Below are 27,809 nucleotides of genomic sequence, written 5' to 3' on the forward strand. Positions count from 1 at the left end.
CAAAAATCGGCATACATATAACTGTAGACCTGACAAACGGGTCATTTGGTCGGGTGGATCGGTCAATTCGGGTTCGGGTTTGCAAGAATCCAGGCCAGGTCGGGTCGGGTTCATTTTCAGGTTAGTTGTTTTCAAGTTATTTAGGAGATAACAATCAATTTACGATAATAAACATTTGAATCACGCTGCATAAATTTGGGTCAATTTAATTTTCAATCAAAACCAAATTCTGATCGAGTTATTAAGATCGGGTCAATTTTACCGAGTCTACCCATACAGTCATACGGACATACCCAATCTATTTACAAGATCTAACGAAAAATGGTCATTCATGTGGTTAATGGTTGTTGAATTGACGTGTACTTTCCAACCCTCTGAAAACATTTTCAATTCAACGTTCATTCACTCTCTCTCTTTCTCTTTCTCTTTCTCTTTCTTTCATCCTGGATTTCGATACCTCAAATCACCCAATCCTCCGATCTATCAATTCCCCAATTCATCTTCTTCAATCAATTCCCCAGCTAGGGTTTCCTCCAGATCTCGCAATTGTCGATTTCATTGATTGATTGCTGTTATTCATCAGAAATTGTGGATAAAACTGGTTAATTCAATGGATTTAAATGGAGATTTGTTGTCATTAGATGCGGAATTGTTACAGCTTCCTGAAATTTCGTCATTTGCATTGAAATCAACACCTTATCTTGCGCAAGAGCTTTTTGAGCAATGGCTTTCTCTTCCTGATACTAATCGTCTGGTATTATTTTCCGCTTTTTGTTTCGCTTTTCGTATTCGTTAGACTGTTACTACCTCCGTCCCAATCATTTGTTTACCTTTTTATTAGGTAGAAGCCGATTTGAATCGTGTTTCGCCGTTCATTTTTATGTGTTTAGTGGTTAATTCAATTAATTATGGATGTTAGAAGGTAATAATATCTATCAGTGAATATGTGATTGTGGAGAGGGTTTAAGTGGTAGATTTCGTCGTCAAGAGCTAAGAATTGAGGGGTTTGTTGTAGTTTAGTGTGATTAGGTAGAAGCCGATTTGAATTGTGGATTAGTGTCGTTACTATAGGCGGTTTCAAATTGAGTTGGCTATAAGGTCGGGGACGTTGTAAAGTTGTTGCCTTTCTTGTTTCTTGAGTGAAGATCTCTATTCCATTATGATGCCCCGTCTCCTGTCCCACACTTGCGCTCGCCCTGCTTTTGATATATAAGCAAATAAACACGTATATGGTATATTTCTATATTTCCTATGCTGTGTCAAAGAGAGAATGGCATGGTACAGGAGATGGCCAGATGGGACATCAAATGGGACAAAGGATCTTGACTCCCGTTTCCCAGGGTGTAGATTATTTGTTCATTAATTATGAGGTTGAGGAATATTACTATGATGATGACGATGATATTTAATTGAATGTTCTTTGAGGAATTATTACGTAGTTATTAGAGGATGCTTTCTAATTAATGTATTTATTGCTGTCCTTGTGGCGTACTTCTCTCTATTATTTTGCATTGCCAGCATAATTTATTTCTCTGGTGGTGTAATGTAAAATTGAAAGTATTTGATGGGTTCGTAAGTTTGTATTAAATCGAATTCGATAAAGATGAAGTGTCTTTTCGCATGTTATCTATGTAAAGATCTCAACACGTGTGTTACTGTATTTATAGAGTTGTCTTTACGTCATTGATTTCAATTGAAGATTTCTTGGATATCTACTTGACAGTGTTCTTTCACTCGAAATTCCTTTTTGTTCTAAGGGAACATTGTGATATTCATCAAGCCAAGTGCGATATCTATGCAACCTAGAAGGAACGAATTCTGTTGGAGGAACATTTTTTGTCGTCAGCCTTAAGGCATCTTGCTTCTGTTTGCTGGAAGTTCTGTAAATTATTAAATTTTATTATTACCAAGAACGGCTGTTATAAGCAGCGCATCATGTTGGCTTAAGACCGGTTTTACCTGGCACCAGGTTCTCTGGATTATTAAACATCGATATTGTCACATGCAATGATGGTTGCATTAGGAACAATGGCCATCGATTATTGAACAGCCAGTGAAGTTGTCTGTTTAAAAGTAAACTTTCTCAAAAAGAAGTATGATTTGTAACGAGTTGCCTATTGTCCTTTACTTGGCAATTTTAAATATTATGGATTTCACGACAGCACCTTACTCAATGAGTGGCACTGCAAATGATGAAGGGAGAATATGAGCCAGAGTGCTGCCACTATTTCTTTTGTACATATTTATTCTGGCCTTCTAGGACTACTTAGTTGGTTACCCCAATTAAAAGTTGCTTAGCAGTTTTGTGATTGATCTCGGCTCTTTATGTTTACTTGTGCCTAGTTCAGTACTTGGTACATTTCATTTCTCCTGCATATCTGATTCTGGTCTTGATGCATATTGTTTGTGTCTGAAGAACTAATATGTTGCTTTTAACACGTATAAACTAATTTATGACAGGTCAAATCATTAGTCAATGATGCAAAGACAGGGAATCCCTTAAATGTTGCTGGAAATGCTTCCAATGCAAATGCTGCTGCTACCAACTCTATACCGTCCATGTTTCCTGCTGGAAGTGCACCTCCACTTTCACCCAGAAGCTCATCAGGTTCTCCTCGCATCATGAAACCGAGAGGGCCTTCTTCTCTTGGACGCCCTGCTAAAGTGCTGAATGAACCCGTGAAAGAGTTGATACCACAGGTTTGAATAGTTTCATTTTGATATTGCATCATGGTGGTCAGGTCGATTATCATTTGTACACGCTCAAAGTTTCTTTTCCATTTTTAGTCAACCTGTGCGAGCATGTAATTTTGGGAGCTTGCATCTGCAGTTCTATTTCCAGAATGGCCGTCCACCTCCCAAGGAATTGAAGGAGCGATGTTTGTTTAGAATAAATCAATTTTTCTACGGCCATACAGACGGCTTGCAAATGAATGGTGCGTAATAGTGAATATCTTCTGTCATTGTGAGTTTAAAAACATGTCTGACATCAATTTTGCATTTTGTAATAGAATTTAAGGTTGTTACGAAGGAAATTTGCAAGTTGCCTTCATTTTTCTCTCCTATCCTCTTCCAGAAGATTGATGTCAATGGTGCCGGATTCGTCACCCGGTAATTTTTTTAATTTTTGTTGAGAATATGGCAGTTTATATTCTTTTTAAATGTGCTGATTTGTTGACACTTGACAGTATTCTTTTTTAGGTTTACAATGTATGAAAGTATAAGTTCCTTTTGGTTAGTGCTCTTGTATCCGTATCTGCTGTATGAAGTTGTCAGTGAGAGCCTGTTTGCATGAGATTTGAGAAATGACTGTTGGTTTTGATTGTATTGTAACGGAGCCGTTAATGTTTATTGTGGTCGAGCTGTTATTGATGTTTGTGGCCTTTGTGGGTATGGTGTAGGAAAAATTATGTTTTTGGATTGATGAATCTCTTTAGCTTCTGCATTTCCTTTGTTAAAGTTTCTTATTCAAACTCTGTTTTATCTTTGTTTGGCATGGTGCTGTAGGCTGAGGCTTTTGGTAGCTGGCTTGATGGATAGTTAAAAACTGTAATGCACAATTTAAATCGTAAACACATTTTGGGGTTGATTAACTGGATAAATGCTTTATGGTGAATCAGTTAATTATGGCGCGTGCTTTTGTTTTGCTATAGAACTGCTTGCGAATATTCTTTTGTTTAATGAAACGGGAATAGAAAATACATTCACGTGATTTTCCAGTTGGACATGCCATTTTAACATTTTCTAATAGGTTTCAGCTTTTGTTGGGTTATTAGGTCCATGTGATTTTTATGCAAGTATTCTACTGATATGTTAATCTTATAGGGATGCATTTGTTGATTACTGGGTCAATGATAATCTGTTGACTGTGGACATTGCAACACAAATATTTACCATCATGAAGCAGCCAAACAACGTATTCTTGACGCAGGTATATCCGGTGGTTTTGTTTGTTATGTGTGTTGTGTTGACATTCATAGTTGTTTTGAAGTGGATTCCTTTAGTTAGCTTTTGCGGCGTCAGAGTGCATCCTCTTTGCATCCTGCTCTGTTAACTGTTCATCCATTACTTTCGTAGGATGACTTTAAACCTATACTTCGAGAACTTTTGGCCACCCATCCAGGATTGGAATTCTTGCAAAGTACCCCGGAGTTTCAGGAGAGATATGGTATGTATCTATTGTTTGTATTTTATCTTATGATTTGTACCAGCGTGTAGCTTGTTTTCGTTTTCTTTTCCTCCTGATTAGGAATTGTTGGGTTTCAATTCATAGCTATTAACTGGCATTCTTTCTTGGAATCTAATCAAGAAGCTAGTTACTGATCCAAGCCAGGTTGGGTTCTGAATGTGTTTCTTTTGGTGTAAAGCTTTAGAGTGTTTTGCTATGTAATAACCTTGGTTTTTAATGTCCAATTCTTTATGCTACTCTTTTAATGTTGAAACCTTCTCTTGCTTTTGGACAGCGGAGACTGTAATATACAGAATCTTCTACTATATTAATAGAGCGGGAAATGGTCAACTTACTCTCAGGGAGCTGAAGCGTGGGAACTTGATTGCTGCTATGCAACATGCTGATGAAGAAGAGGATATCAATAAAGTGCTGAGGTAAAATATGAGCTGATTTACTAGTAATCTCATTTTTTGTTGCACTTAACTTTTATGTTAATTATTTAATCCACGAAGTTGCTCATGATTATGGATTTTCTGTTTCATGTGGAATAGGTAGAGACGCTCCCTGTATCTTACGTGTGTCCTCAAAGTTATTTCTTCATTATCTTCGTAATCCTTTCTAGAAGAACCTCATGAGTCTCTTTATTATTGACTCACGATGGTTCTTTGTTATTTATGGCCAGTCTTGGTTTTTTAGGTATTATTCATTAAACAAGGTTTTTGGAGGCGTGGTTCATTGTTTTCAACTAAGTTTCTATTATAATATATTTATCTTAGTTTTTCTGGATTGATTTTCTTAACTACTTCCTTACCCTCGCCACTTATTACCCTCCCCCTACCCTCATAAAACCTCCTCCATCCCAGAATACCTACCCCAACCCTTTAAAAACCCCATACGCTCTGTAAAACGTATCCCCACCCTCAAAACCCTTTCCTAACCTCAAAAACTACTGGGTGCAGTGTTTCTCGAGGATGGGAGAGAGTTTGGAGGGTGAAGGGGAGTGTAGGAGGTAGGTTTTCAAGGGCAGTAGAAATTTTTCAAGGGCTGGGATAGGGGGTTTGGAGTATATGTTTCAAACTGGACTTGTCTACCCTTTCTCCATTAGCCTTCAAGTCCAGTCACGCCAGCCGTCAACCCAAACTTGGATTTGCTTTATGAAATCCTAATCGAAAACAAGCGTTACGAATGTGTCTCAAGTCTCAACAAAGGGTGTAAAATTGATGTCTTTTATAGTCTATATAGGGAAGAACAAGTGTGGCTGTTATTAAGGGGGTACCGGCTAACTTTATTTCCATCTTTTTTAGACTGTGATTTCCTTGTTAGAGTTTTTTATCACTCCTACTTCGCTGGATGATCTGTGGAAGATCCTTGTATAACTGTATTGCCTCTATGTTCTTCTGGCTTCTTCCTCCTTTTCCCATTTTTTAACAATTTTTCCCCTTTTGCGTCTCTGATTCATTGTTAGGTACTTCTCGTATGAGCACTTCTATGTGATATATTGCAAGTTCTGGGAGTTGGATACAGACCATGATTTTTTGATTGACAAGGAGAACCTTATCAGATACGGGAACCATGCACTTACCTACCGGATTGTTGATAGAATATTTTCCCAGGTATTTGGTTCAGTTGCTGATTTTTATCCTTCAGTTTTTTTTTTTTGTAGTAGTGGCATCTCTTTTTTATTTTTTTTGTAGTTTCTATTTAATGATATTATTGTTGTATACCAGGTTCCAAGAAAGTTCACTAGTACTGTTGAAGGCAAGATGGGATATGAAGATTTTGTGTACTTCATACTAGCAGAGGAGGACAAATCATCGGAACCCAGTCTTGAATACTGGTGTGTCTTTGAGAAAATAATTACCCCATCATATGAAATTTTACCGCGCCGGCATTTTGTGTATCTGAGCGTGCCTTTAAGCTTAATCATTTTGCTGATGATTGTAAAACAGTTTCTATCTGGCTTTCTGCAGATATCTGATTTCTGTTTTATCTGCAGGTTTAAGTGCGTAGACTTAGACGGAAATGGAGTTATCACAAGGAATGAAATGCAATTCTTTTACGAGGAGCAGTTGCATCGTATGGAGTGCATGGCTCAGGAGCCTGTAGTTTTCGAAGATATCTTATGCCAAATTATCGACATGATTAAACCAGAGGTTTGCCTTCTACTCAGTGCTGGAATTCATTTTCTGGAAGATAGTCATATCCTGGACTAACTTGGTTATATATCATATGAATGGTTCGATGCTTTGCTTTTATGCCATGATTTGCTGTTCCAATTTATGGGATGTGAACTGCAGATATCATCTTCTTCTGTGGGGATATCATTGGGTTAGAGGAATGTTTATGATATTGTTATCCATATTCTGGTCCCTTCTATTTTAAAGTTGTATTTGGCATCATGTGAGTTTAAGTCAAGCTGGTTCCCACTCACCTTAGGTAACTAGACTAGTTAACAGCAACCTTTCTCTTATTTTTTCCCTATGCCTAGTGCTTTTTTTTTGCCGGACTGCAGCAGTTGTGCATGTTTCACAATTTGCAGGTGATAAATCCAATATAATTGTTTTGACGTGGTTTATGCTTTCTTTCCAGAATGAGAGTTTCGTTACCATTCGTGATTTGAAAGGGGGTAAACTTTCAGGGAGTGTTTTCAACATCCTTTTTAACCTAAACAAGTTTATGGCGTTCGAAACTCGCGATCCTTTCCTTATTCGCCAGGTAGAGCGACATTATTTATTCCATTTATTGTATAAAAAAATTACTTGCAAGTTCTTGCTTGTTGGTTAACTCCTCTTATGTTCTTAACAGGAGAGGGAGAATCCAACCTTGACAGAATGGGACCGATTTGCACATAGAGAGTATATTAGGCTTTCAATGGAAGAGGATGTTGAAGAAGCTTCTAATGGAAGTGCTGAAGTTTGGGATGAATCTCTAGAGGCGCCCTTTTGAGTTCGATATGGTAATAATATCTAATCCTTGATGCTGGGCTATATGCGTTTTGGTATTACTATTAGTTGCACATGAATTTGTATGTTTGTTATGTACTATCATGGCAATGTATATAGCTGATATATGGCTTAGTTCTGAACAGTTGTCTGGAAGTGAAAGATCATTGGCAAATTTGAAGTTGTGGAAAAGTAATTATTTTTCTTAAAGGAAAAGAAATGATATTTCACAGCATTTTCTGTTTTTGAAATCCACTCATTTCTCTTTTCATGAAAACAAAAGAAATGATATGGTGTGCGTGGTTTTTAGGCTATCACATATTCACATATACCCGAGGTTTTACCTCGTATCTAAGTTAGTAGCTGGCTGTAAGTTCCACTGCCACCAAAAAAAGAATCTTTGATTACTTTTACTCCTCAGTTTTGGGACACAACGCAGAAACCACACGAGTACACGACATTTGAATATTTGGGTAATGGGATATGACCTGACTCCCTCTACTCATAACATACTGGAACAGCTGAAAAGGGAGGCACACATGATAAAAGTAGTGGAAGAAACGGTGTCTGAAGCATTTAGTTTGATTTCTATTGATTTCGAGCCTCAAGTCTCAAACAATTCTCCATTGTATCTTAAACTACCAAATATTTCAAATTGTAACCATGTTATTTGTTTAGAAGATGTGTCCTCACGGTCCAGTATCTGTAGCCTCATTTCAGAATTCCCCACCTTGTCTAAAAAGTAGGCATACCGACTTCCAACACTTGGATATTTACCTGTGTCCGAACCTGGTACCTGAGTCCAGGGATCCAAAATCCAAATGCTTCATAGAACCTTTTTGTCTTGCAGGATACAAGTCCGTTCACAACACAGGCATCAGATGAGCAGAAGGTCAACTCACTGAAGACCCCCACCACATTCATCATGCTGCCTTTGAGGATTCTGGTCCCGATCACTAGCAGTACTTACTCTGTGGGCACCATATCAGGTTCCAAAGGCCTTACTGGAGAAGAAAACCGGTTGTTTGCTGGCGTGTTGATTTGTTAAAATCGGGAAGTTTAGTTTTAGAACCTATTGGCAGATTTTTTGGGGTCTCTTCACAGTAAGTTTTTTATTATTTTGGTTTCTCTCCTTTTTTTTTTCTCATCTATTCATTCAATTTGAATATTGATCCTTCTGTACTCATGATGTCTTCAAGGAACGTATCTGATTATATGTATCTACATATATATTTAGGAAGTGTCCGGTTTAGGTTATGTAAGTTTCTCAGTTACTCTGTTGTGTCATCTCCTGTAGAGTTGTAGATGATGGCTGTTAGGGGTTTTATATAGTCTTTGTTTCCCGATTTCATTAAACGGCAAGTTGATAATGAGGAAGTAGGCCATAGCTATGTTAGGTTTGGTTATATTTCACAACGTTTTGTTTGGAACCTGTAATCAGACGACATTAGTCTGCAAGTGAATTTCCGTTTAATTCTTGATTTTGATTTTGGTTCTAGCGCCCGGTGCTTGACAACCAGCGTAATTCAAAATATGAAATGTTGTTTGTCCGTAGTGTTGACCTTGTGGGGCAATACTTTTTTACGCTAGCAACCAAGGTTGAGAGGTAATGAGTAGCACGGACACGGACCATCCCTCTTGCCGTGCCTAATGGTCTCGTCTAGGAACAGCGAAGAGGTTCATGTTGTGCCATAAAATTTGATGCCTAGGCCAATTGGGATGGCCTTTTGTGTGGTGCATCGCTATTGATATAAGGAGTATGTAAAAGTAATTAAAAATTACCAAAAAAATATTATTTTTAAACTAGAGTGATAGTGAAAGACTGGCAACGAAACATAATATTTGGAAAAAGGCAACTCCTGGTGGCATTTTTTGTGGTGTTGATCAGGAATATTCCCTACCGACAGTTGGGCCAATTTTCTTCGGGGTACTGAAGACAATTTAATAGGTTGACCCCTTTCAAATTTGACTTTTTTCACTCGCAAGAGTCATGAATCGAACCTCTAAACACTTGTTTAAGAGATGAGAATGGAGCATTGACATTTGGCAACACAATTCATTAGACATGAGAACAAGTCACCCGTCGGGCTTCAGCGCAAGATATTCGCCTAATTGGGTGTTTGCATGGCGGATTGGGATGACCTATTTATTTTGAAATTTGTGCATCTCCGGCAATACAAGCAAACATACCTTATCCATAATCACCAATTTAAATTTTCCGCATGACCTAAATTACTATATTCAACAATAAAACAACGTTATTTAACCATTATCATAGTCTCATGAACTCTAAGATAACACATTAATCAATCTTGGTGAAGCTTATGTATACAAGAAGTGAACCATGAGTCAAAGTTAGAACCTCGATTGAATCAAACCTTAATTATACCCCTCATAGTCCCTACACAAACTACATATATTAGTTACCAACTTACGTGTATCGACGTTGATCTGATTTTTTTTTTTTTTTTTTTTGCAGCAATAAAGAAAGTTTCCTTACACAGTACCTACCCGACTCTCTGAGTTAGACTTTATTATTACATTATTTGAAAAGGAAATTAAACAAAGAATGAGGTTGGCAAATAGAAAAGGCTTCTTGATGGGACGATCTGAGGTTGCCAAATGAGCGAAAACTTCTTTTCTCTTCTTTGTGAATTGGGCTTCGGAGGAGTACCTGTAACAAGAGTAGACACACTTACGCCTCGAGGACGTAGAAATTTACGGGAGAAAGACCTACTTGCAGAGCAAGTAGATACATTGTGTCTCGGAGATTCATCCTATTGGCTATGATTCTTCTTGGAGTTACTAATCCTCTTATTCTCACTCACTTGACGATTAGAAGGGTACCTGCAAAGCCTACGTGTAGGCGAGGCACGTGACAGTTTACCAAACGAAGAAATCTTACCCTTCTTAGGACAAGCTGAAAAAAGGAATGACTGATGTTCATTTGAATCATTATGGGCTTGGAAACAAATAGAGGTGTTGGCCGTGTCATTCGCCAAAGAAACAGGTAAGCAGGAATTAGGAGCGACAATCGTAGGATTTCCTTAGAAGATTTGAATACCAGAAAGAGAAAAGTCGTCACAAGTAAAGGACGAACTCGAGTTTACGCCACCAATAGAGGAGTCAACCGAAATAATGTTACTCTCCAACATGGTCTTATTTCTCTACCCTAATAACGTAGATGTTACACTTAGCTTACTTTGATGTTGTAAACTTACTTATTTTATGTTTACCTCATCCCTAAAGTTGGCTTTGTAACACTTGATTTGGTAGTCAGGTTTCTGGTGTTGCTTAGTCGAATAGATTACTTTGGACCGCTCGAGATATTGTAAGTTATTACTTACCGTAAAAAAAAGAAAGTAAATTAACGTAGATGTTAGATTGAATTATAAATAAGTTAGCTTTGAATATCACGTCTTCATGTCGAGTCTAACTACAGCTTCACGTCTTCTTTTCCTCCCATTCTCCATTCTTTTATTCACTTTCCTCCCTTTTCCTTCTACCACTTGAATTGTTGTTTTTTGAATTATTCTACCGTGTACCTCAACAATTACCAATTTCCCCAATATATCCTCTGACCTCTGTTACTTTTGTGACATGAGATGGGAAATGAGAGAGAGATAAAACAATAAAAAAATGTAATGCAATAAATAAAATTACATACTGCGTAAGTAAACACTTATTTAAAATTACAAAACATATTCCAAAACTAAGTCAAGTACCACAAATAATCTAATCTTCAAATATCTCTCTTACTTATACCTATACTCGTAAATAAACACTTGTCTCTCTTATCTTTAGAAATTTTCTGGTTATTAGTTCCCCATAACAAGTACTCGTAACAATAGATTCATTATCCACTTATCAATAAACAAATTTCACAATACCAATCGTTGGTTGGCGCAGTGGTAGCGTAAATTTTTGTGACTTGGTAGGGAGTCATGGATCGATCCCCCACAACTGCGATTGGGAGGGGTTTAAATACCGTAATCCTTGGACACGCCCCGAAATCCGGATTAGTCGGCTCAATATGGTTCGGATTACCGGATGGTTTAGTCAAAAAAAAAAAATAAACAAATTTCACAACCAAATTGAACGAGTACGAATTTCTGTTAGAACAAGTAACAAACAAACAACCAAATTTATTTATAGGTATTTCTTTCAAAAAAAAAAAGGTTATTTATAGGTATTTACAATACTCTCGAAAAATCGAAAATATATGTTAGAATTCGAGAAAATACTGAAATTCGAAGGGCTTTTTTTTTTTTTTTTTTTTTTTTTTTTTTTTTTTTGTTTTTTTAACTTTTCAATTTCGATTTCATTCCCTCTCTGTTCCTTTTCTCCGCAAATTCGAAATTTCTCCATCAATTCATGTTATTCAATCAATTCCCCAATTTTCCTCTTTATTTCTCAACTAGGGTTTTTCTGGGGATCTCCTCTAACATCATTTCCATACATCAATTGTTATCATTACTAACAATTGATTTAATCGCTGTTATTCATTCATCTGTAAATAAAATTTGATATTTTTTTGATAATTCAATGGATTTCAATGGAGATTTGTTATCATTAGACGCGGAATCGTTACAGCTTCCAGAAGTTTCGCCATTTGCATTGAAATCAACACCGTACCTTGCGCAAGAGCTTTTCGAACAATGGCTTTCTCTTCATGATACTATTCGTCTGGTATTTTTCGCATTTTGTTGTTTTATGTATTTGTTGGTTTGTTTCGGTTTCCGTATCGGTTATTTGTTTGTGTTTTAGTGGTTAATTGTGCAATTTAGAAGGTGATAATCTCGTATTCGTGAATGATTTGTTTGTGTTTTAGTGGTTAATTGTGCATTGTAGTTCTACATTTCGTCGTAAGGGCGAAAATTGAAGAGGGTAGTTGTAGTTTAGGGCTTGCTTGGAATGAGAGTAATTATTAAGGGAGTAATGTGAGCTAAAATACGAAGAAATGGGAGGAGATTGGTGCTTTGTGGTGGTAGTAGAGGGTGGAAAGAGGAGGTGAGTGAGGAATTATTACCTCCATATGGAGGTAATGCATTACTTTGGGGGAGAGGTAGGGAACAATTACTCCCTTAATAGAGTGATTATTACACTATATTTCCCCATTTCTATCCATTTCTATCTCCAACCCCCATTCCTTCCCTCCATTTTTTAGTTCATTTTAGCTCTATTACTCCTTTAATAATTACTCCAATTCCAAGCAAGCCAGTGTGATTAGAGAACTGCTAGGATGCTACTAGTTCTATACTTCTATTGTGTGGTTTATGGACTGGATAATCTATCCGTCGTCGTCATTTGTTTGTTGGAATTTTGGCAGCGGAAGTACTGTGAGCACGATATTTCCAACACGGATAATTTTATTTATGTGTTGAATTTGTATGATTACATAATATTTGGGGGAGACGATATGGTGAGACCTTATGAGCTACACACTACTAATGATCTCAACTCCCATATTTATAGTAATGTATGGGAGTATTCTAGAATACCCAATCCTTACTATTTTGTTCTATAATTTTCTAGAGCATTCTTACATAACTTATTATGTTACATTTCTAGACAATGTTAAATCATAGATTTTTCTAGATTAATATTTTAGCATTGTATACCTTTAGTTAAAAAAAAGGTTCAGATATCAACTAGTTTAGTTTAGCCGCTAAAGTCATGAGGAGTGGTACTCATGACCTAAGCTTAAACCTCATCAACATCATATTCGCCCCTGTGAGTCTGTGACTCCTTTACACGGGAAAGAAAAAAACATAGAATAAAAAAGGTATCAAATGATTGAGACGGAGGGAGTACGTGGTTTTAAGTTGAGTTGGCTTAGAGGTTGAGGATGTAGTGGTATTGTTATTTTTGTGGTTTATATCCGTTTCTTGGGGTGTAGATATTGTTGTTCAGTTCATTTTGGGGTTGAAATATTTCTATGATATGTATGGATATTTAATGGAGCTTTTTTGTGAATTGTTTGGATAATTATTTAGGATGCAGGGTTCTATAGAATTATTTATGGCTGCTCCTGTGGCGTACCTCTCTCTATTATTTTGCATTGCCAGTATAGTTTATTTCTCTATTGAGTCAATGTCAAAATGGAACGTATCGTATGGGATCATATTGAATCAAATTCTATATAACTGAAATGTCTTTTGAATTGTTTTAGCATAAAGATCTGAACTTCTGCTTAACTGAGATTGGGAGGGATTTTAATTAATTCATGCGTGTTCATAGAGATTTCTCCATGTCATTGATATCTATTGAACAATCCTTCCGATTTGACAGTTTTTTGTTTATTTGAAACCCTGGTTTATATTTCAGGAAGCCATTAATATTCATAAGGTCAAGTGTGATAGCTATACAACTTAGAAGGAACCCATTCAATTGGATGAATGCTTTTCTATTATTTCAGTGTAGTGACTGTTGTCAATGGCTGTCTGTCTGAACTGGGAACCAAATGGTTCTTTTTGGTGTGATTCTTTTCCCGTGGGTGACCTCTCCATGTAGTCTAGAAGCACTAATTGTTAGTGCTGAGAGGCTGTTCCTCGTACCAACATGGGTATTGGGGGCCTGTGATGCTCGGACTCGGATACGAGGATCCGACACGGACACGGATCCGAGGGTCCGATCCTTGAAATCTCAAAAACAAGGACTCGGATACGAGGATCCTAATTTGAATTTGGACTCGGCTAATGTTTTATTTTTTTGAAAATAAATTGATTATTAGTTAAAAAAGTCAAAGAAAAGAAAGGAAAAGTAGTTTTTTCATGTTTAACATGAATGAAGACATTATTAGAGCATTAAACTTCATGTCAAGATCACTCTTGATATAGGGCTGTTGTACAAAACAGAGGTTAAAAACAACACTCTCACACCGATTTCTCATAGAAGGATCCGTCAAGGATCCATGTCCGGATCCTGTCCAGTGGATCCTCAGGGTCAGGTGAAGAGTCCGAGCATCACAGCTGGGGGCAATTTTGATGTTTGTGGTAAATTGGACATCGTATGTGATACGAGTACGGAAGCGATTAAAATAACAAACGATGTTGGAGCGAAGGATCAAGCTCGTCTCTCACTATGTCGAGGAATGAGTATGGCTTTGCGAGGGATATTTGCTCGGATTAGACCTATAATCCGAACAATGGTGAATTGTAGTCAAGACCTATTGACTATAACTCGTGTTAAAGCTTGAAAACGCGTCAAACAGTAAAAACTCGTCGATTCCGGGTTGCCCAATTGCACACAAGCTGTGTTTTTTTTATTATCACTGGATGAATAATTAAGATACAACCTAATGCTATTTATAGCTAACAAAAAACGTCCTATGCTAACACATATTCCAAACAAGACTCCTAAACAAACTTAATCAACCATTAAAATAATTAAATCTACTAGTTAAGATTAATCTAACAGCTAACTAATTCTAATTTTTTACTAATTTTATTTCTTCCTAACTACTGCTACCCTACTCAGCATATCTCGAACCTGTCTCCAACTAAATAGTATCCAGATTCGAATCAGTATGATTTGTATCTGTACCTTAGGATTTTCTTTCCACTGTTTTTTCCCCTAAGCTACAAGTTCATCAGGCGTCTTCGATAGCTGGATCTGTAGGCTGATAGGTTTTGATCATGCTCGTGGGTGTTGACTGTTGAGACTCATGTATCCGTAATTCTGGATGGGGGCTATCAGTTGCATAGTATCAAGCTGCCAGTTCTGGATTGTGCTCGTAAGATGGGTGACATCTATCTTTTAATTAGGTGGGAGGGTGATTCAAGTTGAATTTTCGTACTAAAAATATGAATTTGTTGGCATGAGTTCCACAACGAAAGGACGTTCTTTGTCTACCCTTTCATTACACAATTTCTGGAACGTCGAAAACTCTTGACTCCTTTAGAGGGTAAGGTAACAGAAACCTTCATGATCATCAAAGATTAGGGATTTTTCATCTTATGGATGTGGGCATGTGGCAAATCTGCACCATTGCTTGGTGACACTGATAAAAAGATAGATGGATTGCCATCAAGTTGTTCAATATATTTAACGGCGTTGGCCAAGCGTGTAGCAGGTCACTGAGCTCACTGCTTAAAATTCCTCTTCGATCTCAAAACAATATAATTAGTTACTTTGACTTGTTAAACTGGGACTTGCTGGGATAGCTAATATCACGACTCTTGGTGTAAATTTTCATAGTGTCAAGTCTGTCAACCTGTACTGTTACTTGCTGGTACATTAGAGAAATCGAGTAATCGAAATTGATTTATGAGTGAAAAAGCTTGTGAGCTGTGACTACATGAGTGAACTGGTTCATTGTTGCCTTCTTCCAATTTTTCCTGCAAGCATGTCAGAACCTCAATGAATAATACATGCATGACAGCATGTTGAAGCTGAGTTGGATGGTAAGGAAACTGACACAAACACATGATGGCACAGAGGTGTTAACTTATCAACTATATTTTTCAGAATAGAGAGGAAAATAGATTACGTAAAACATTACAATGAGAAGAAAGGTCCACAAGCTCAAAATTTATCACATTTCCTTTTCTTTTTACCCCATGTAGTGAGGTTACCTAGTTGTGAAGTGATTAAATGGCTCTTCCGTTTTCCAATTATGTTTACAAGTACCGTGGAATTGTTTTGTGATATACAGTTAAAGCCTCTAGAGAATGCTTAAGAAACATGGATGGCAAATGGTCAAGAAACTCCAGATGGCTTGGACAGGAGTTAGAATTGCACGGGGGATTATTTCTGTGTTGCAACCCTCAAACGGTTTGTATGAGGGCCTATAATTACACTTGACAAGTTGATATAATGCTGTAGTCTACAGTGTTCTCACAAGTCACACTTGTTGTTGTTGCATCTTGCTGCAGTTTGCACCTAGATCTGTAAATATCGTTATTACCAAGAACAACTGTTATAAGCAGCCATCATGTTGGCACCTATTTAATTCGAATCAGATTCTTTGTATTCTTGAACATTGATGTTGACACATGCAATGATGGTGGCATCAGGAATAATGGCCTTTGATATTGAACAGTCAGAAAATTTGGCTGTTTGAAGGCAGACTTTGTCAAGAAAAAATATTTTCCGTCAAGAGTTGTCTGTTACCAACGTGGCAACATTCTGTTAGACTGTCACTAATGTGGATAATTGTTTACAGAGCCTTACTCGATGAGTTGCCACAGATACCTTTGGGTACCTCAAATAATGAGGGGATAATTGTTGTCAATACAACAACAACAACAACATTACCCCAGTGCCTCAATGGCTCCCGCAAATTGCGGGGTAAGGGGGGGTCGGATGTACGCAGCCTTACCCTTGAGTTAGCAACACAAAGAGGCTGTTTCCGAATGACCCAAGATGAAAATTGCGTCAAAAACTGCATCGAAGGACCACTACTTCACAAGAGAAAGAAGCATAGCCACTTTAGTGAGCCATTTTGCTTTATTCCATCATAATCCAAAACCAAAGAGTAATGAATCTTTGGCTCCATTGGAAATATGGAATGGGGATAATTGTTGTCAATGTTCTAGTGATTTTCCTTTGTATATACTTGTATATTCTAGGACTATTTGTTTCGGTGTACACCATTAAATGTTGCTTGTATAGCAAATTTGTGACTCTTCTTGGCTCTTTATGCTTGTGCTTTGTTCAGTTTTGGTACATTTCACTTGCGCCTGAGTATCTTCTTCTGGTCTCAATGCCTATAATTTGTGTTCATGTCTGAACTACAAATATGTTGCTTTTAATATGGAAGAACTATTCTATGATCAGGTCAAAACATTGGTCAGTGAAGCAAAGGCAGGGAATCCATTAAATGTTGCTGCAAATGCTTCCAGTGCAAATGTCGCTGCCACCAACTCTGTACCATCAATGTTTTCTGCCGGGAGTGCACCGCCACTGTCGCCAAGAAGCTCATCAGGCTCTCCTCGGATCATGAAACAGAAGAATAATGGGCTTTCTTCTCTTGGACGTCCTCTAAAGATGCTGAGTGAGACCGTGAAAGAGTTCATACCACAGGTTTTTATCGTCTCATTTTGATATTTTTGATATTTCATATTAGCATCATGGTGTCATGTTGGTTACATGATCGGAAATTCTTTTCCGCATATCGTCAGTCTGTACAAGGATTTAATTTTTAGTGCTTGCCTTTACAGTTCTATTTCCAGAATGGCCGTCCACCCTGCAAGGAACTGAAGGAGCGATGCTTGTTTAGAATAAATCAAATTTTCTACGGGCATACAGAGGGCTTGCAAATGAATGGTGCGTAAATGTGAGTATCTTCCGTCATTGTAAGTTTTATAAGAGTTCTGACACGACCATTTTGTAATAGAGTTTAAGGTCATTACGAAGGAAATTTGCAAGCTGCCTTCTTTTTTATCTCCCATCCTCTTCCAGAAGATTGATATCAATGCTGCAGGATTCGTCACTAGGTATAAATTGAACTTTTTTTGATAATGTAGTTGTAAATTATGCTGGTTTGTTGGCAGCCTTTTTTCCCAGTTTTAATGTGTGAAAGTATCAGTTCCGTTTGGTTAGCGGCTGTGTTTCCGTTTCACGCATATTATTCTTCAGATTATAAATGTGGTGGCCTCTGTTTCAATTTTTTTTGACGTGTCTGAACTTGAAGACGTATATTTCATCTATTATCTAGACAATTTGTATGTACTGCAAAATTGAGTGTTTTCACGGTGGAGCTGGTTTGTAATTTTTTGGTCTTATATTGTGAACTATTTTTTTTTCTAGCAGTTGGAACTCGTATGTATCTGTATTTTTTGGGACAAGTTGAAAAATCCTTTCCTGTTGAGTAATTGTATTATTTTGCTCTGCAGTCTTCGAACTAGGCATTTGGGTGATAAATTCACAAAAGTAGTGGCTCTCCGAAACAGCCTGTAGGGTACATGCAATGCTGCATACTAGAGCTTTTTTTTGTATTTTTTTTAACATGTTAGGTTGTAATATTATGGTGTCAAGCAGGAACTTCAGCTCGATAGTTGCTTGGATGGTTTGCTTGGTTATCTTATTCTAAAATCTAAACGTCATTTTAACACAAATTTTCTTGTTCAATAGAGTGTTTTGGTTGCTGGTTCTGTTGTTGTTCAGTAGGTTGTTTGATGCTTGAATTTCTTTTGGCGTTTGGGGTATATATCTGTTATATCGAGCTGTGAGTTGGAGTTTGTTTGCATGAGATCTGATAGATGATTCTCTTGCTTTGACTGTATTGTGATCGAGGTGTTATTGATGTTTGTGGGTACAGTGTAGAAAAGAGTATATGTTTGGGATGGTGGTTCTCTGTAGCTTCTGCTTTGTAAAAGTTTCTTAGCTAGACTCTGTGCTTTATCTTTGCTTGGTACGGAACTGGCTGAATCACTGATCGGTTCTATTTCTGTAAAGTAATATTCTAAAGCTTTCATATGTTCCCCACTGTTGTGTGACTAAGGCCTATACTATAGAGTATATAACTTCGATCGTAGGTGTCGATTTATAGTCACAGCTTCGTAATAATTCTGTAAAGCTTCATCAATTTTTCCTTTGGATTGAGCTTACATCTGTTACGGTCGTCATTTGATTCAAAGAGTCCCCGTTGCAGAACTGTGCGTGGAATTTGGTAAAGCTCTGGGAAAAAAAGTCATTCACATCAAGCCATGATTGATTGCTTGGACAATGAAAGCGGTGTACAGGTGTCATTCCCTTGGAAACCGTATTTTACATGGAGTCACCCCTTTAGTATCATTTTATCAGTATCCTCTTGTACTTGGCAAAAAATAAGTGAGAAGTTGATTCTTTCAAGGTGATATTAGTGCTGACAACTTACGGGACTATTTGATGATTCATTAGATGTTTAGAAAAAGACAAGAGCTTCTTACCTACGAGGACTGCTTACCATTTGGGAGTCTTCTCCTTGCCAGAAATGGAAGCCAAATATATAAACACATGGATAAAAGGAAGGGTAAAGAGAGGGGAAACAATAAAAGATAGTGGCTGAGAATGTTAAACAGTGACAATGTTGTTTGACCAACGGGACACGAGTCTCCCTGTAGGGTGTAAATTACAACAATCGACTTTTTCTTTTGATCTTTCTTTTCTGTAGCAGTATCATTGAGTTTTTTCATGCCTCACCTATATCGTTCCCTTTTTTTTAAGCTACCTTTCTTTTTTTTTTTTTTTTTTTTTTTTTTTTTTTTTTTCTGTCTTTCAATCCTTTTTTCTATGAATCGCTGTAGCAGTTCATGTTAGATGGTTCTAAATTCTTTTGTAATCAAGACTCCATTTTTTTGTGTAGTTTCCTGGTTCATTTTTTTTCTTTATATTTTACATCTAGTTTAGTTTTTGATTTTATGCAGGAAGCATTCCTTATCCTAACATGCTGTCTAGTTAATGAACTTAATTAGCTGCCTGATCATCTTATTATGGTCTTTGTGTTTTGTGTGCATTTGTTTTGCCATGAACCTGCTTGATGCTTCTGAATTTTCTTTTCTTGATTGCAACAGGAATAGAAAATGCATTTTGCCTCCTTTGCTATTGGACATGTCATTTATTAACGTTTATTTTTATTTTTATTTTTTGGGTGTAAGGCTGTGCTGGGATATTGGCCCATGTGTTTTTATGCAAGTAAATTATATGATGATATATTTCATCTGCAGGGATGCATTTGTTGATTACTGGATCAATGACAATCTCTTGACTGTGGACATTGCAACACAAATTTTTACTATTATGAAGCAGCCAGACAACATGTTTCTGACGCAGGTATATAATGGTTCCGTGCGTGTCATGTATTATCTTGACTTTCCGTATATGTTTCGAAGTTGACTCCTTAAGTTAGCATTTTCACTTCACATGTCCTCTTTGCATCCTGTTCAGTCAAATTGTCCATTGGTTATTTTTGTAGGATGACTTTAAGCCTCTTATCCGAGAACTTTTGGCTACCCATTCTGGATTGGAATTCTTACAAAACACCCCGGAGTTTCAGGACAGATATGGTATGTATCCACTGTTGCTATTTAATCATATGATTTGTACGAGCTTCAACTGTGGCTTGTTTCCGGTTTCTTTTTCTCTTGATTAGGAATTGTTAGGTTTTTATCCATAGACATTAACTGGCCTTGTTTCTTGGAATCCAATCAAGAAGCTAGTTAGTGACCCAAGCAGAGGTTGGGCTCCGAATGTGTTACTTTTGCTGTAAACCTTTAGAGTGTTTCCTTTGTAATAAGTTTAGTTTTTAATGGCTAATTCTTTACGGTGGACAGCGGAGACTGTAATATATAGAATCTTCTACTACATTAATAGAGCGGGAAATGGTAAACTTACTCTCAGGGAGCTGAAGCGTGGGAACTTGATTGCTGCTATGCAACATGCTGATGAAGAAGAGGATATCAACAAAGTGCTGAGGTAAACATGAGCTGATACTCAAGTAATCTGAACTTTGTTGAACTTGATAACTTGTATGTTAACTATTCTATCTTCGAAGTTGCTGATGTATGGACTTCTCTGTTTGAAAATTTGGTAGAGACACACACTCCTCGTATATTGCATGTGTCCTCAGCATTACTTTTCTTAATAATTCTTCTCCAGAAGAAACCTCATGAATCCCTGTTAGCTTCATCAACATAGTTTTTTAGTTATTATGCTTGTTATGCTTTGTGCCATGGTGTTAAACTTGAGCTGCAACTCCATATCTTGATCGAGTTAGAAGGTTCTTTGTTAGTTATGGCTGGTCTTGGATATAGAACATTATTCAGTGAACGAAGGTTTTTGGATGCATGGTTCATTGTTGTTTTCGACTATGTGTTTGGCCTAATTTTTAGAAGTGCCTTTATTGGCTAAAAGCTTAAACTTTAGCCGCACACAATGTTTGCAACGTAAAAACTATATTTATAAAAAGTTCAAAATCAGTTTTTGACCCTCAAAAGTAGAAGCACCAGTTTGATGCTTTTATCCTATGTTTCTCATCTTCTCTAACTCATTTTTATTTGTATACCTATTATCATGAATGTTTTTTTGCTTCACTTACACATTTGACGTTTGATCATGTAACCCATAATAAATTAATTCTCTCTTCACAAAATTTCATATAAGGGATAAGGCTGTAAGTCTCACATAATTGTTTTGCCAATCTTATACTTTTAATTATTAATATGCATTGTACAATTGTACCCATTTGAAGGTTGAAAGTATACTTACATATCTCATGGAGTATATATGTGAATATACTAACGATCGCTTATATATATTCTTTGTACCCATTTGAAGGATGAACAGTTGCTTTTTATATAATAATCATTTTCTCAATGATAGTTACTATTTTACCATTACTCGTGAGCTCGTGATGGTCACCCTTCATTGTCATCTATATTACGGACTTTTGGTACCTTTTTATACAATTGTCTCATATTGCTTATTACATTAGATGGTCTCGTGAGAGATTTTTAGTATGATATTTTTTCTCCAAATGTATACATAGATGATTAATGTCATGGTTTAATAATACGAGTATTTAAAAACAAAATGAAAAACTTGTTTAAAATCAATTATGCCAAACAAGTATAAATAGACAAAAATAGTTTTATAAAAAATTGGGACAAACAACAATTTTGTAAAGAAACAACGTATAAAAAAACTCCTGTTAAAAGCAAGGCCAATAACAGCCTCTTAAGTTTCAATTTTTTAGTATATTTTAAGGTAGTTTTCCTGGACTAATTTTGTTAACTATCTCTGTTTCAATTTTATCTGCCTCAACTGACTTGAGATGTCAAACCCTATCAACTCTACCCAACCTAAGCTGTAATGGTTGCTATATTACAGTTTGACTCCACTGGTCATGCTAGAATGAACCGTTCTACAATTATTTTGTTACTGGATTTACATTTGGAGAAATAGATGAGCAATAAACAACAATAACAACTTATAAAAAAACTTCTTTAAAAGCAATAACTCTTTTTGAGAAACAATGCCAAAGAGCCTCTTAAGTTTCAATTTTTAGTATATTTTAAAGTTGTTTTCCTGGATTGATTTTGTTAACTATCTCTGTTTCAATTTTATCAGCCTCAACTGACTTCAGATGTCAAACCCTATCAACTCTACCCAACTTAAGCTGTAATAGTTGCTATATTACAGTCCGATTCCACTGGTCATGCTAGAGTGAACCGTTTTACAATTATTTTGTAACTGAATTTACATTTGGAAAATAGATGAGCAAAGTTAGAGAACTTTGGGGGTCACTTGGGATGGGAGTAATTATTAGGGGAGTAATAGAGAGCTCAAAGGAACTTAGTAGTTGAATGGTTGTGCGTGCGTGTGCACGCGCGCGCTCCTTCCCTCATAAAACGGCCCACCCTAGTTTTCCTATCTTTCCGAGAGTTGTTTTTCCTTGTGTTTTTTTGTGTGTGTGTGTGCGTGCGCTCCCTTTCATCAAAAAACGACCCACCCTAGTTTTCCTATCTTTCTGAGAGTTGTCTCCTTGTGTTTCTGATTCAATGTTTAGGTACTTCTCATATGAGCACTTCTACGTGATATATTGCAAGTTCTGGGAGTTGGATACAGACCATGATTTCTTGATTGACAAAGAGAACCTAATCAGATACGGGAACCATGCACTTACCTACAAGATTGTTGATAGAATTTTTTCACAGGTAATTGGTCAGTTGCTGATCTTTATCCTTCATCTTAATTTGTGTAGTAGTTGCCCTCCATCGTTTTTTTGGGTAGTTTCCACTTTCCAGTAAATGATATTTTGTGCTTCAAAATCTTATACCAGGTTCCAAGAAAGTTCACAAGTACTGTTGAAGGCAAGATGGGATATGAAGATTTTGTGTACTTCATACTGGCAGAGGAGGACAAATCATCAGAACCCAGCCTTGAATACTGGTGTGTTTTTGAGAGAAAATGACCCTTTCTTGTGATCTGTTACCATACCGATATGTAGGCATTATAGTGTAACTGAATGTGCCTTTTTATCAGGCTTTCTGCCTATCTCTGATTTCTGTTTAATCCACAGGTTTAAGTGCGTAGACTTAGATGGCAATGGAGTTATAACAAGGAATGAGATGCAGTTCTTTTATGAGGAGCAGTTGCATCGTATGGAGTGCATGGGTCAGGAGCCTGTAGTTTTCGAAGATATCTTATGCCAGATTATCGACATGATTAAACCAGAGGTTTGTCTTTTACGCAGTGCTTGAATTCACTTTGCTGAAATATAGTCATATCCTGGACTAACTTGGTTATAGATATAAATGGGACGATGTGTAGCTTTTGTGTCCTGATTTTCTATTCCATTTTATGGACTCTGAACTCCTGATATCATTGTCTATTGAGCCTTGCCACTCTTTTTAAGGGGGCTTTTGGTTCATACATGGGAAAGAGGAAAAGGGGGATGTGTTACGGAAGCTTAGCCGGTATTCTTTCTAAAAAATCATTCTTGTTGCGCTGTACCTTTTTTCGCTCTGCCGGCCACGTTCCCGCTCAGTTCTACAAATTTCAAGCTGATTAATCCAATATTATTGTTTTGACTTGTTTTGTGCTTCTTTTTCAGAATGGGAGTTTTGTCACAATTCGTGATCTGAAAGGGAGTAAACTTTCAGGGAATGTTTTCAACATACTCTTTAACCTAAATAAGTTCATGGCGTTTGAAACTCGCGATCCTTTCCTTATTCGCCAGGTAGAATGACATTATTTTTTCCTTGTCAATTATTACTGCAAGTAGAAAACAAACTACTTGTAGGTTCTTGCTTGCTGGTTTTTTCACTCATGTTCTGAACAGGAGAGGGAGAATCCAACCTTGACGGAATGGGATCGATTTGCACATAGAGAGTACATTAGGCTTTCAATGGAAGAGGACGTTGAAGAAGCTTCTAATGGAAGTGCTGAAGTTTGGGATGAATCTCTAGAGGCTCCTTTTTGAGTTCGATATGGTAATAATATTTAACCTTTGATGCTGGGCCGTATGCATGTCTACTTTACTATTAGTATCACCCAATCACATGAATTTGCATGTTTGTTAAGTACTATCAGATGATGTTAAGGATTAATGGAAATAAATAGGAGCGATAATTATTTTGCAACTTTTTCTGTTTCCAAAGTCCAAAACTCATTTTCTATTTTTTTCTAAGGGAAAATAAGCGACTTGCTGTGCGTTGTGTACTTGTGGAAACTATCACGTATCCCCGGGGTTTTATCCAGTCTGCACCAAAGGTATTGGGTGCGGCTTCCATCATTACCTACAATGTTTTTGTGTTACTTAGACTCTTCACTTTTGGGATGCAACCAGGAATCCACACGACATTTAAGGAGTGGGGTGTGGAATATGATCTTACCCTTGCTACTCAAGCACGTATCCTAAAAGAGCCAAAAAGGGAGGCATGTTTGACGAAAGTCGAGGAAGAGACCGTGTATGAAGCATTTAATTGATAATATTTCAAGCCACATTTCTCCATTTTAATATTATAACAGAGATTTATTGTAACCATGCGTTTTGTTTTTAATGTGTCCTCACTGTCCTGTACCTGTAGTCGCATTTTAGATTTTTAGGACGGCCCCTTTGTCTGAAAAATTGAGTCACACCATCTCCGACACTTGAATGTTCATTTGTGTCCGACCTTGGTACCAGAATGCCAGTAGCATAGTATCCAAATTCTTAATAGATCCTTTATCTTTCCGCCTTTGCTTCACCACAGGATACAATCCATAGGCGTCACATGAACAGAGGGCCAACTCACTGAAGACACCCGCACATTCATCATGGTGCCTTGAGTATTCACGCTGCCTTGAGGATTCTGGTCTGATCACAAGCTGTGCTTACACATTAGGCTCCAAACCAGATTCCAAAGGCCTTGCTGTAGAAGAAAAGCGATCTTTTGCTGACGTGTTGATTTGCTAAAAGCCAGAAATATAGTTTCAGAGCCTATTGGCTAATTTTGTGAGTCTCTTCGCTGTAAGTTTTTGTTAAGTCTTTTTTTCTCATCTATTCATTCAATTTGAATATTGATCTTTTCAACTCATGAAGTCTTCTCGGAGCGTATCTGATCAGTATATATCTACATACGCGTAAAATTTATGTAAGAGTAGAGTGTTACTTTCGACGCTTCATCTTCTGTCAATCACTGTTAGGGTTCTTTATATAGGCCCTCTGTTGTATTTTGTCTCCGTTTATGATCATATGTAGAACTCATCTTCCGAACATACATAAATCATAATACTTTTATTTTTTTTAACGATACTCTCAATGATTTCATTATTTGTCTCCATTATTTGTAAATAGTTTGAAACGAACAGCGACTACATTGGGTTTAAACCATACAAGTATTTCAGAAAATAATTCTAAAAGTTGGGGGAAGCAAATGCAAGAAATTCCTTGTTCGTCTCCAAAAACTTGATAGGTTCTTCCTCCAAAAACATCCATGCTTCGAACCCATCTCCCTCTTCATCTTTAACGTCTGTCAAAAATATCGTATTCCTTTGATTATGATTCACTATATCATCAACCGGAACAACCCGTTTCGGGAACCCGAACCCGAAGTCCACATCACTAAACCCTGCAGACTTACACCATGGTGTAATCACATAAGCATCTTTTCCCTTACACTCGAAAACTCCGTTAATGAAGTTTTTCCAGTGTTTAGCTTTAGCTTCGCCTCGATTCTCACCTTGATATTCCATTGCTAAATTCTTGGTGTTGGTTATTGATTCATGGATTTTCGCTACCAGTTCTGGGAGTTGTGCTGTTCTTTCGGATTGAACGTGGAGTGTTTCGAAAAGGTTACCCATGGATACTACTGGAAGCGGCGGCTCTGTTCTGGCTCGTAAGTTGACAGGGAAGTTCAGCATTGTTCTTCCTTCGTCCTGCGAAGCGGACAATATTGATTTCCAGAGAAACCCTGCCAATGCCTCGAATCGGGTTGGATTCGGGACACGGTCGCTTACCGACTTGGCCTTCATTTCGGTTATTGATTTGTTTTTGAATACGAAGCTCCGAAGTACTATCTGCTTGTTGAACAGGAAACTCCATGATCCTTTTTTCTCCCCTTTCGTCTCTTCTTTCGTCTCTTCTTTCTTGTCGTCTAATTCTGGCTTTGGGGAGATAGGCAGAGGCAGTGGCTGTTCTTCGGGTACGGGAGGGAAGGCGGTCGGGCCAGAGATGAAGTCGGGTTTGGTCAGATCTTTGTCATCGTAGCGTTGGGCTACGAGTGCAGCCCAGTGGCGGAAAAAGGTAGCGGCTGAGGTTCCGTCAGTGACCTTATGGGTGTGGTACCACCCAATGGCGAACCCACCACAACTGAACACATTGACCTGAATAGCTAAATTAATCCCCGAAACGATTAAATTGTCCTTAGGTGGGTAAAAAGACCGTAAATCAACAGTCGAAGATGATATCGAGTTAAGGACATCGGAAATGGGGCAATTGACTTGGGCTTCAACAAAGGGTATCCCTTCGTCGTTGCAAACGATACTTGCCCATGTTTGAAATCGACCGGCCAAAGGGTAAAAGGAGGAAAGTGTTTTTGAAAGACAAGTCTTGAGAACAGTAATATCCAACTGCGCTTCCTTATTGGAAGCGCCGCTGTAAAGTAAAAGAACGGGCACAGTAAGAGGGGCGTATTTTTGGTCGAGTAAGGAGAGTGTTAAGTGTCGGAGATGAGACGGTGTTGGTGATGATGGTTTTACGATTTCGGTTGATATTATTTTCACCTCAAATTTGGACGACTCCATCGTAAAGCTTTGAATACAACGGTAGAAATGAAGACATTATAAAGTCGATCATATCTTATTTGTTCACAAGTGTACCTCGTGGGAAACGAGTGTACGTGATGGACAGCTTCAAATTGTCGCCACTGGCAGAGCAACACCCGACACCGCTAACGGAAATTATTTTTTTTTTTTTATTTTTTTTTTTTTTAGTGACGGGAAAACCCGCAGCCGCTACCTTCGGTGATAGCCTACAAACCACGTATACCAGGTAGGCCATAAGCCACCTGAGGGCAACAGGCTCGAAATCTATTAGGCATTGACTCAGGTCAATAATGACCAACAAGATTTTGCTTTGGTGAGGCTTGAACGTGGGTCTCCTGGGAATTTCACCCAAGTTTTAACCACTAGACTCCATCTCCGCGGGCTAAAAATGTTTTTGAGGCTCGAACCCATGACCTCTTGATGCACATATACTTGCTATTACCATTGTGACACATTCATCTTTTTTTTAGTCCAATTTTTAGTAAAGTAAATTAATATTATTTTACACGCAAAATGGTTGTTATATTTTTCATGGAAGTCACAAATAAAATTTTCTGAATCCGCTACTAATTGTCGCAACCAATTTTTTAATCATTAGTTGCAGCCTATTATTGTTCTCATTTTTTTTTTTTTGCCAAGTTGTTCTCATTGTAGTTATCAGATGGGAAAGTAGACTTTTTTTTTGGGTCTAAAGTGTAATAGATTTAAATTAAAGGTGAATGGTGTGTGTTGTTTTATAGAGGGAGTTTAATGGGGAAATGAGTTGAGTTGAGTTGAGGGTGAATGATGTTTTTTTTTTTTTTTTGAGGGGAAAACCCGAAGGCTTACTTTAATAACGAAAGATCAAACATAACAGCATCGTTCGCAGTCGGTGGTAAGACACTCGACCACTCCGTTCTACCAGAAATCCTAGGGTAAACATGAGCTAAAGCGTGGGCTACGGAATTGTTCACCCGACTAGAAAA

General features: G+C 37.5%; 3 protein-coding genes across 7 annotated transcripts; 2 read left to right on the forward strand and 1 right to left on the reverse strand.

Moving 5' to 3' along the window:
• The first annotated feature begins 331 nt into the window (after positions 1-331).
• LOC141647192 (serine/threonine protein phosphatase 2A regulatory subunit B''beta-like) lies at positions 332-8,584 on the forward strand. 2 transcript variants are annotated; one of them, XM_074455296.1, is made up of 13 exons: positions 332-754; positions 2,461-2,700; positions 2,831-2,936; positions 3,012-3,111; positions 3,826-3,931; positions 4,078-4,168; positions 4,464-4,605; positions 5,637-5,784; positions 5,899-6,008; positions 6,168-6,324; positions 6,761-6,886; positions 6,977-7,127; positions 7,964-8,584. In XM_074455296.1, exons 1-12 carry the CDS (start codon positions 611-613, stop codon positions 7,115-7,117), a joined length of 1,611 nt encoding a protein of 536 aa, XP_074311397.1. In that variant the 5' UTR covers positions 332-610; the 3' UTR covers positions 7,118-7,127; positions 7,964-8,584. The 2 variants fall into 2 exon arrangements, with proteins under 2 accessions (XP_074311397.1, XP_074311398.1); XM_074455297.1 differs by having other exon boundaries at positions 369-754; positions 2,788-2,936.
• A 2,743-nt stretch (positions 8,585-11,327) lies between these two features.
• Positions 11,328-25,331, forward strand: LOC141647191 (putative serine/threonine protein phosphatase 2A regulatory subunit B''delta). Of its 4 annotated transcripts, none has more exons than XM_074455291.1 (13): positions 11,328-11,802; positions 16,894-17,139; positions 17,277-17,382; positions 17,453-17,552; positions 19,764-19,869; positions 20,012-20,102; positions 20,370-20,511; positions 22,604-22,751; positions 22,877-22,986; positions 23,117-23,273; positions 23,651-23,776; positions 23,879-24,029; positions 24,792-25,331. In XM_074455291.1, the coding sequence occupies exons 1-12, from the start codon at positions 11,659-11,661 to the stop codon at positions 24,017-24,019; spliced, it is 1,617 nt and encodes a 538-aa protein (XP_074311392.1). In that variant the 5' UTR covers positions 11,328-11,658; the 3' UTR covers positions 24,020-24,029; positions 24,792-25,331. The 4 variants fall into 4 exon arrangements, with proteins under 4 accessions (XP_074311392.1, XP_074311394.1, XP_074311395.1 ...); XM_074455293.1 differs by lacking the exon at positions 24,792-25,331 and adding an exon at positions 24,228-24,290; XM_074455294.1 differs by lacking the exon at positions 11,328-11,802 and adding an exon at positions 15,784-15,888.
• LOC141647193 (stemmadenine O-acetyltransferase-like) lies at positions 25,314-26,879 on the reverse strand. The gene has a single exon (XM_074455298.1). The coding sequence runs from the start codon at positions 26,821-26,823 to the stop codon at positions 25,435-25,437; it is 1,389 nt and encodes a 462-aa protein (XP_074311399.1). The 5' UTR covers positions 26,824-26,879; the 3' UTR covers positions 25,314-25,434.
• Between the last annotated feature and the right edge of the window lie 930 nt (positions 26,880-27,809).

This window comes from Silene latifolia, chromosome 3 (genome assembly GCF_048544455.1).
Source record: "Silene latifolia isolate original U9 population chromosome 3, ASM4854445v1, whole genome shotgun sequence".
Lineage (NCBI taxonomy): Eukaryota > Viridiplantae > Streptophyta > Magnoliopsida > Caryophyllales > Caryophyllaceae > Silene > Silene latifolia.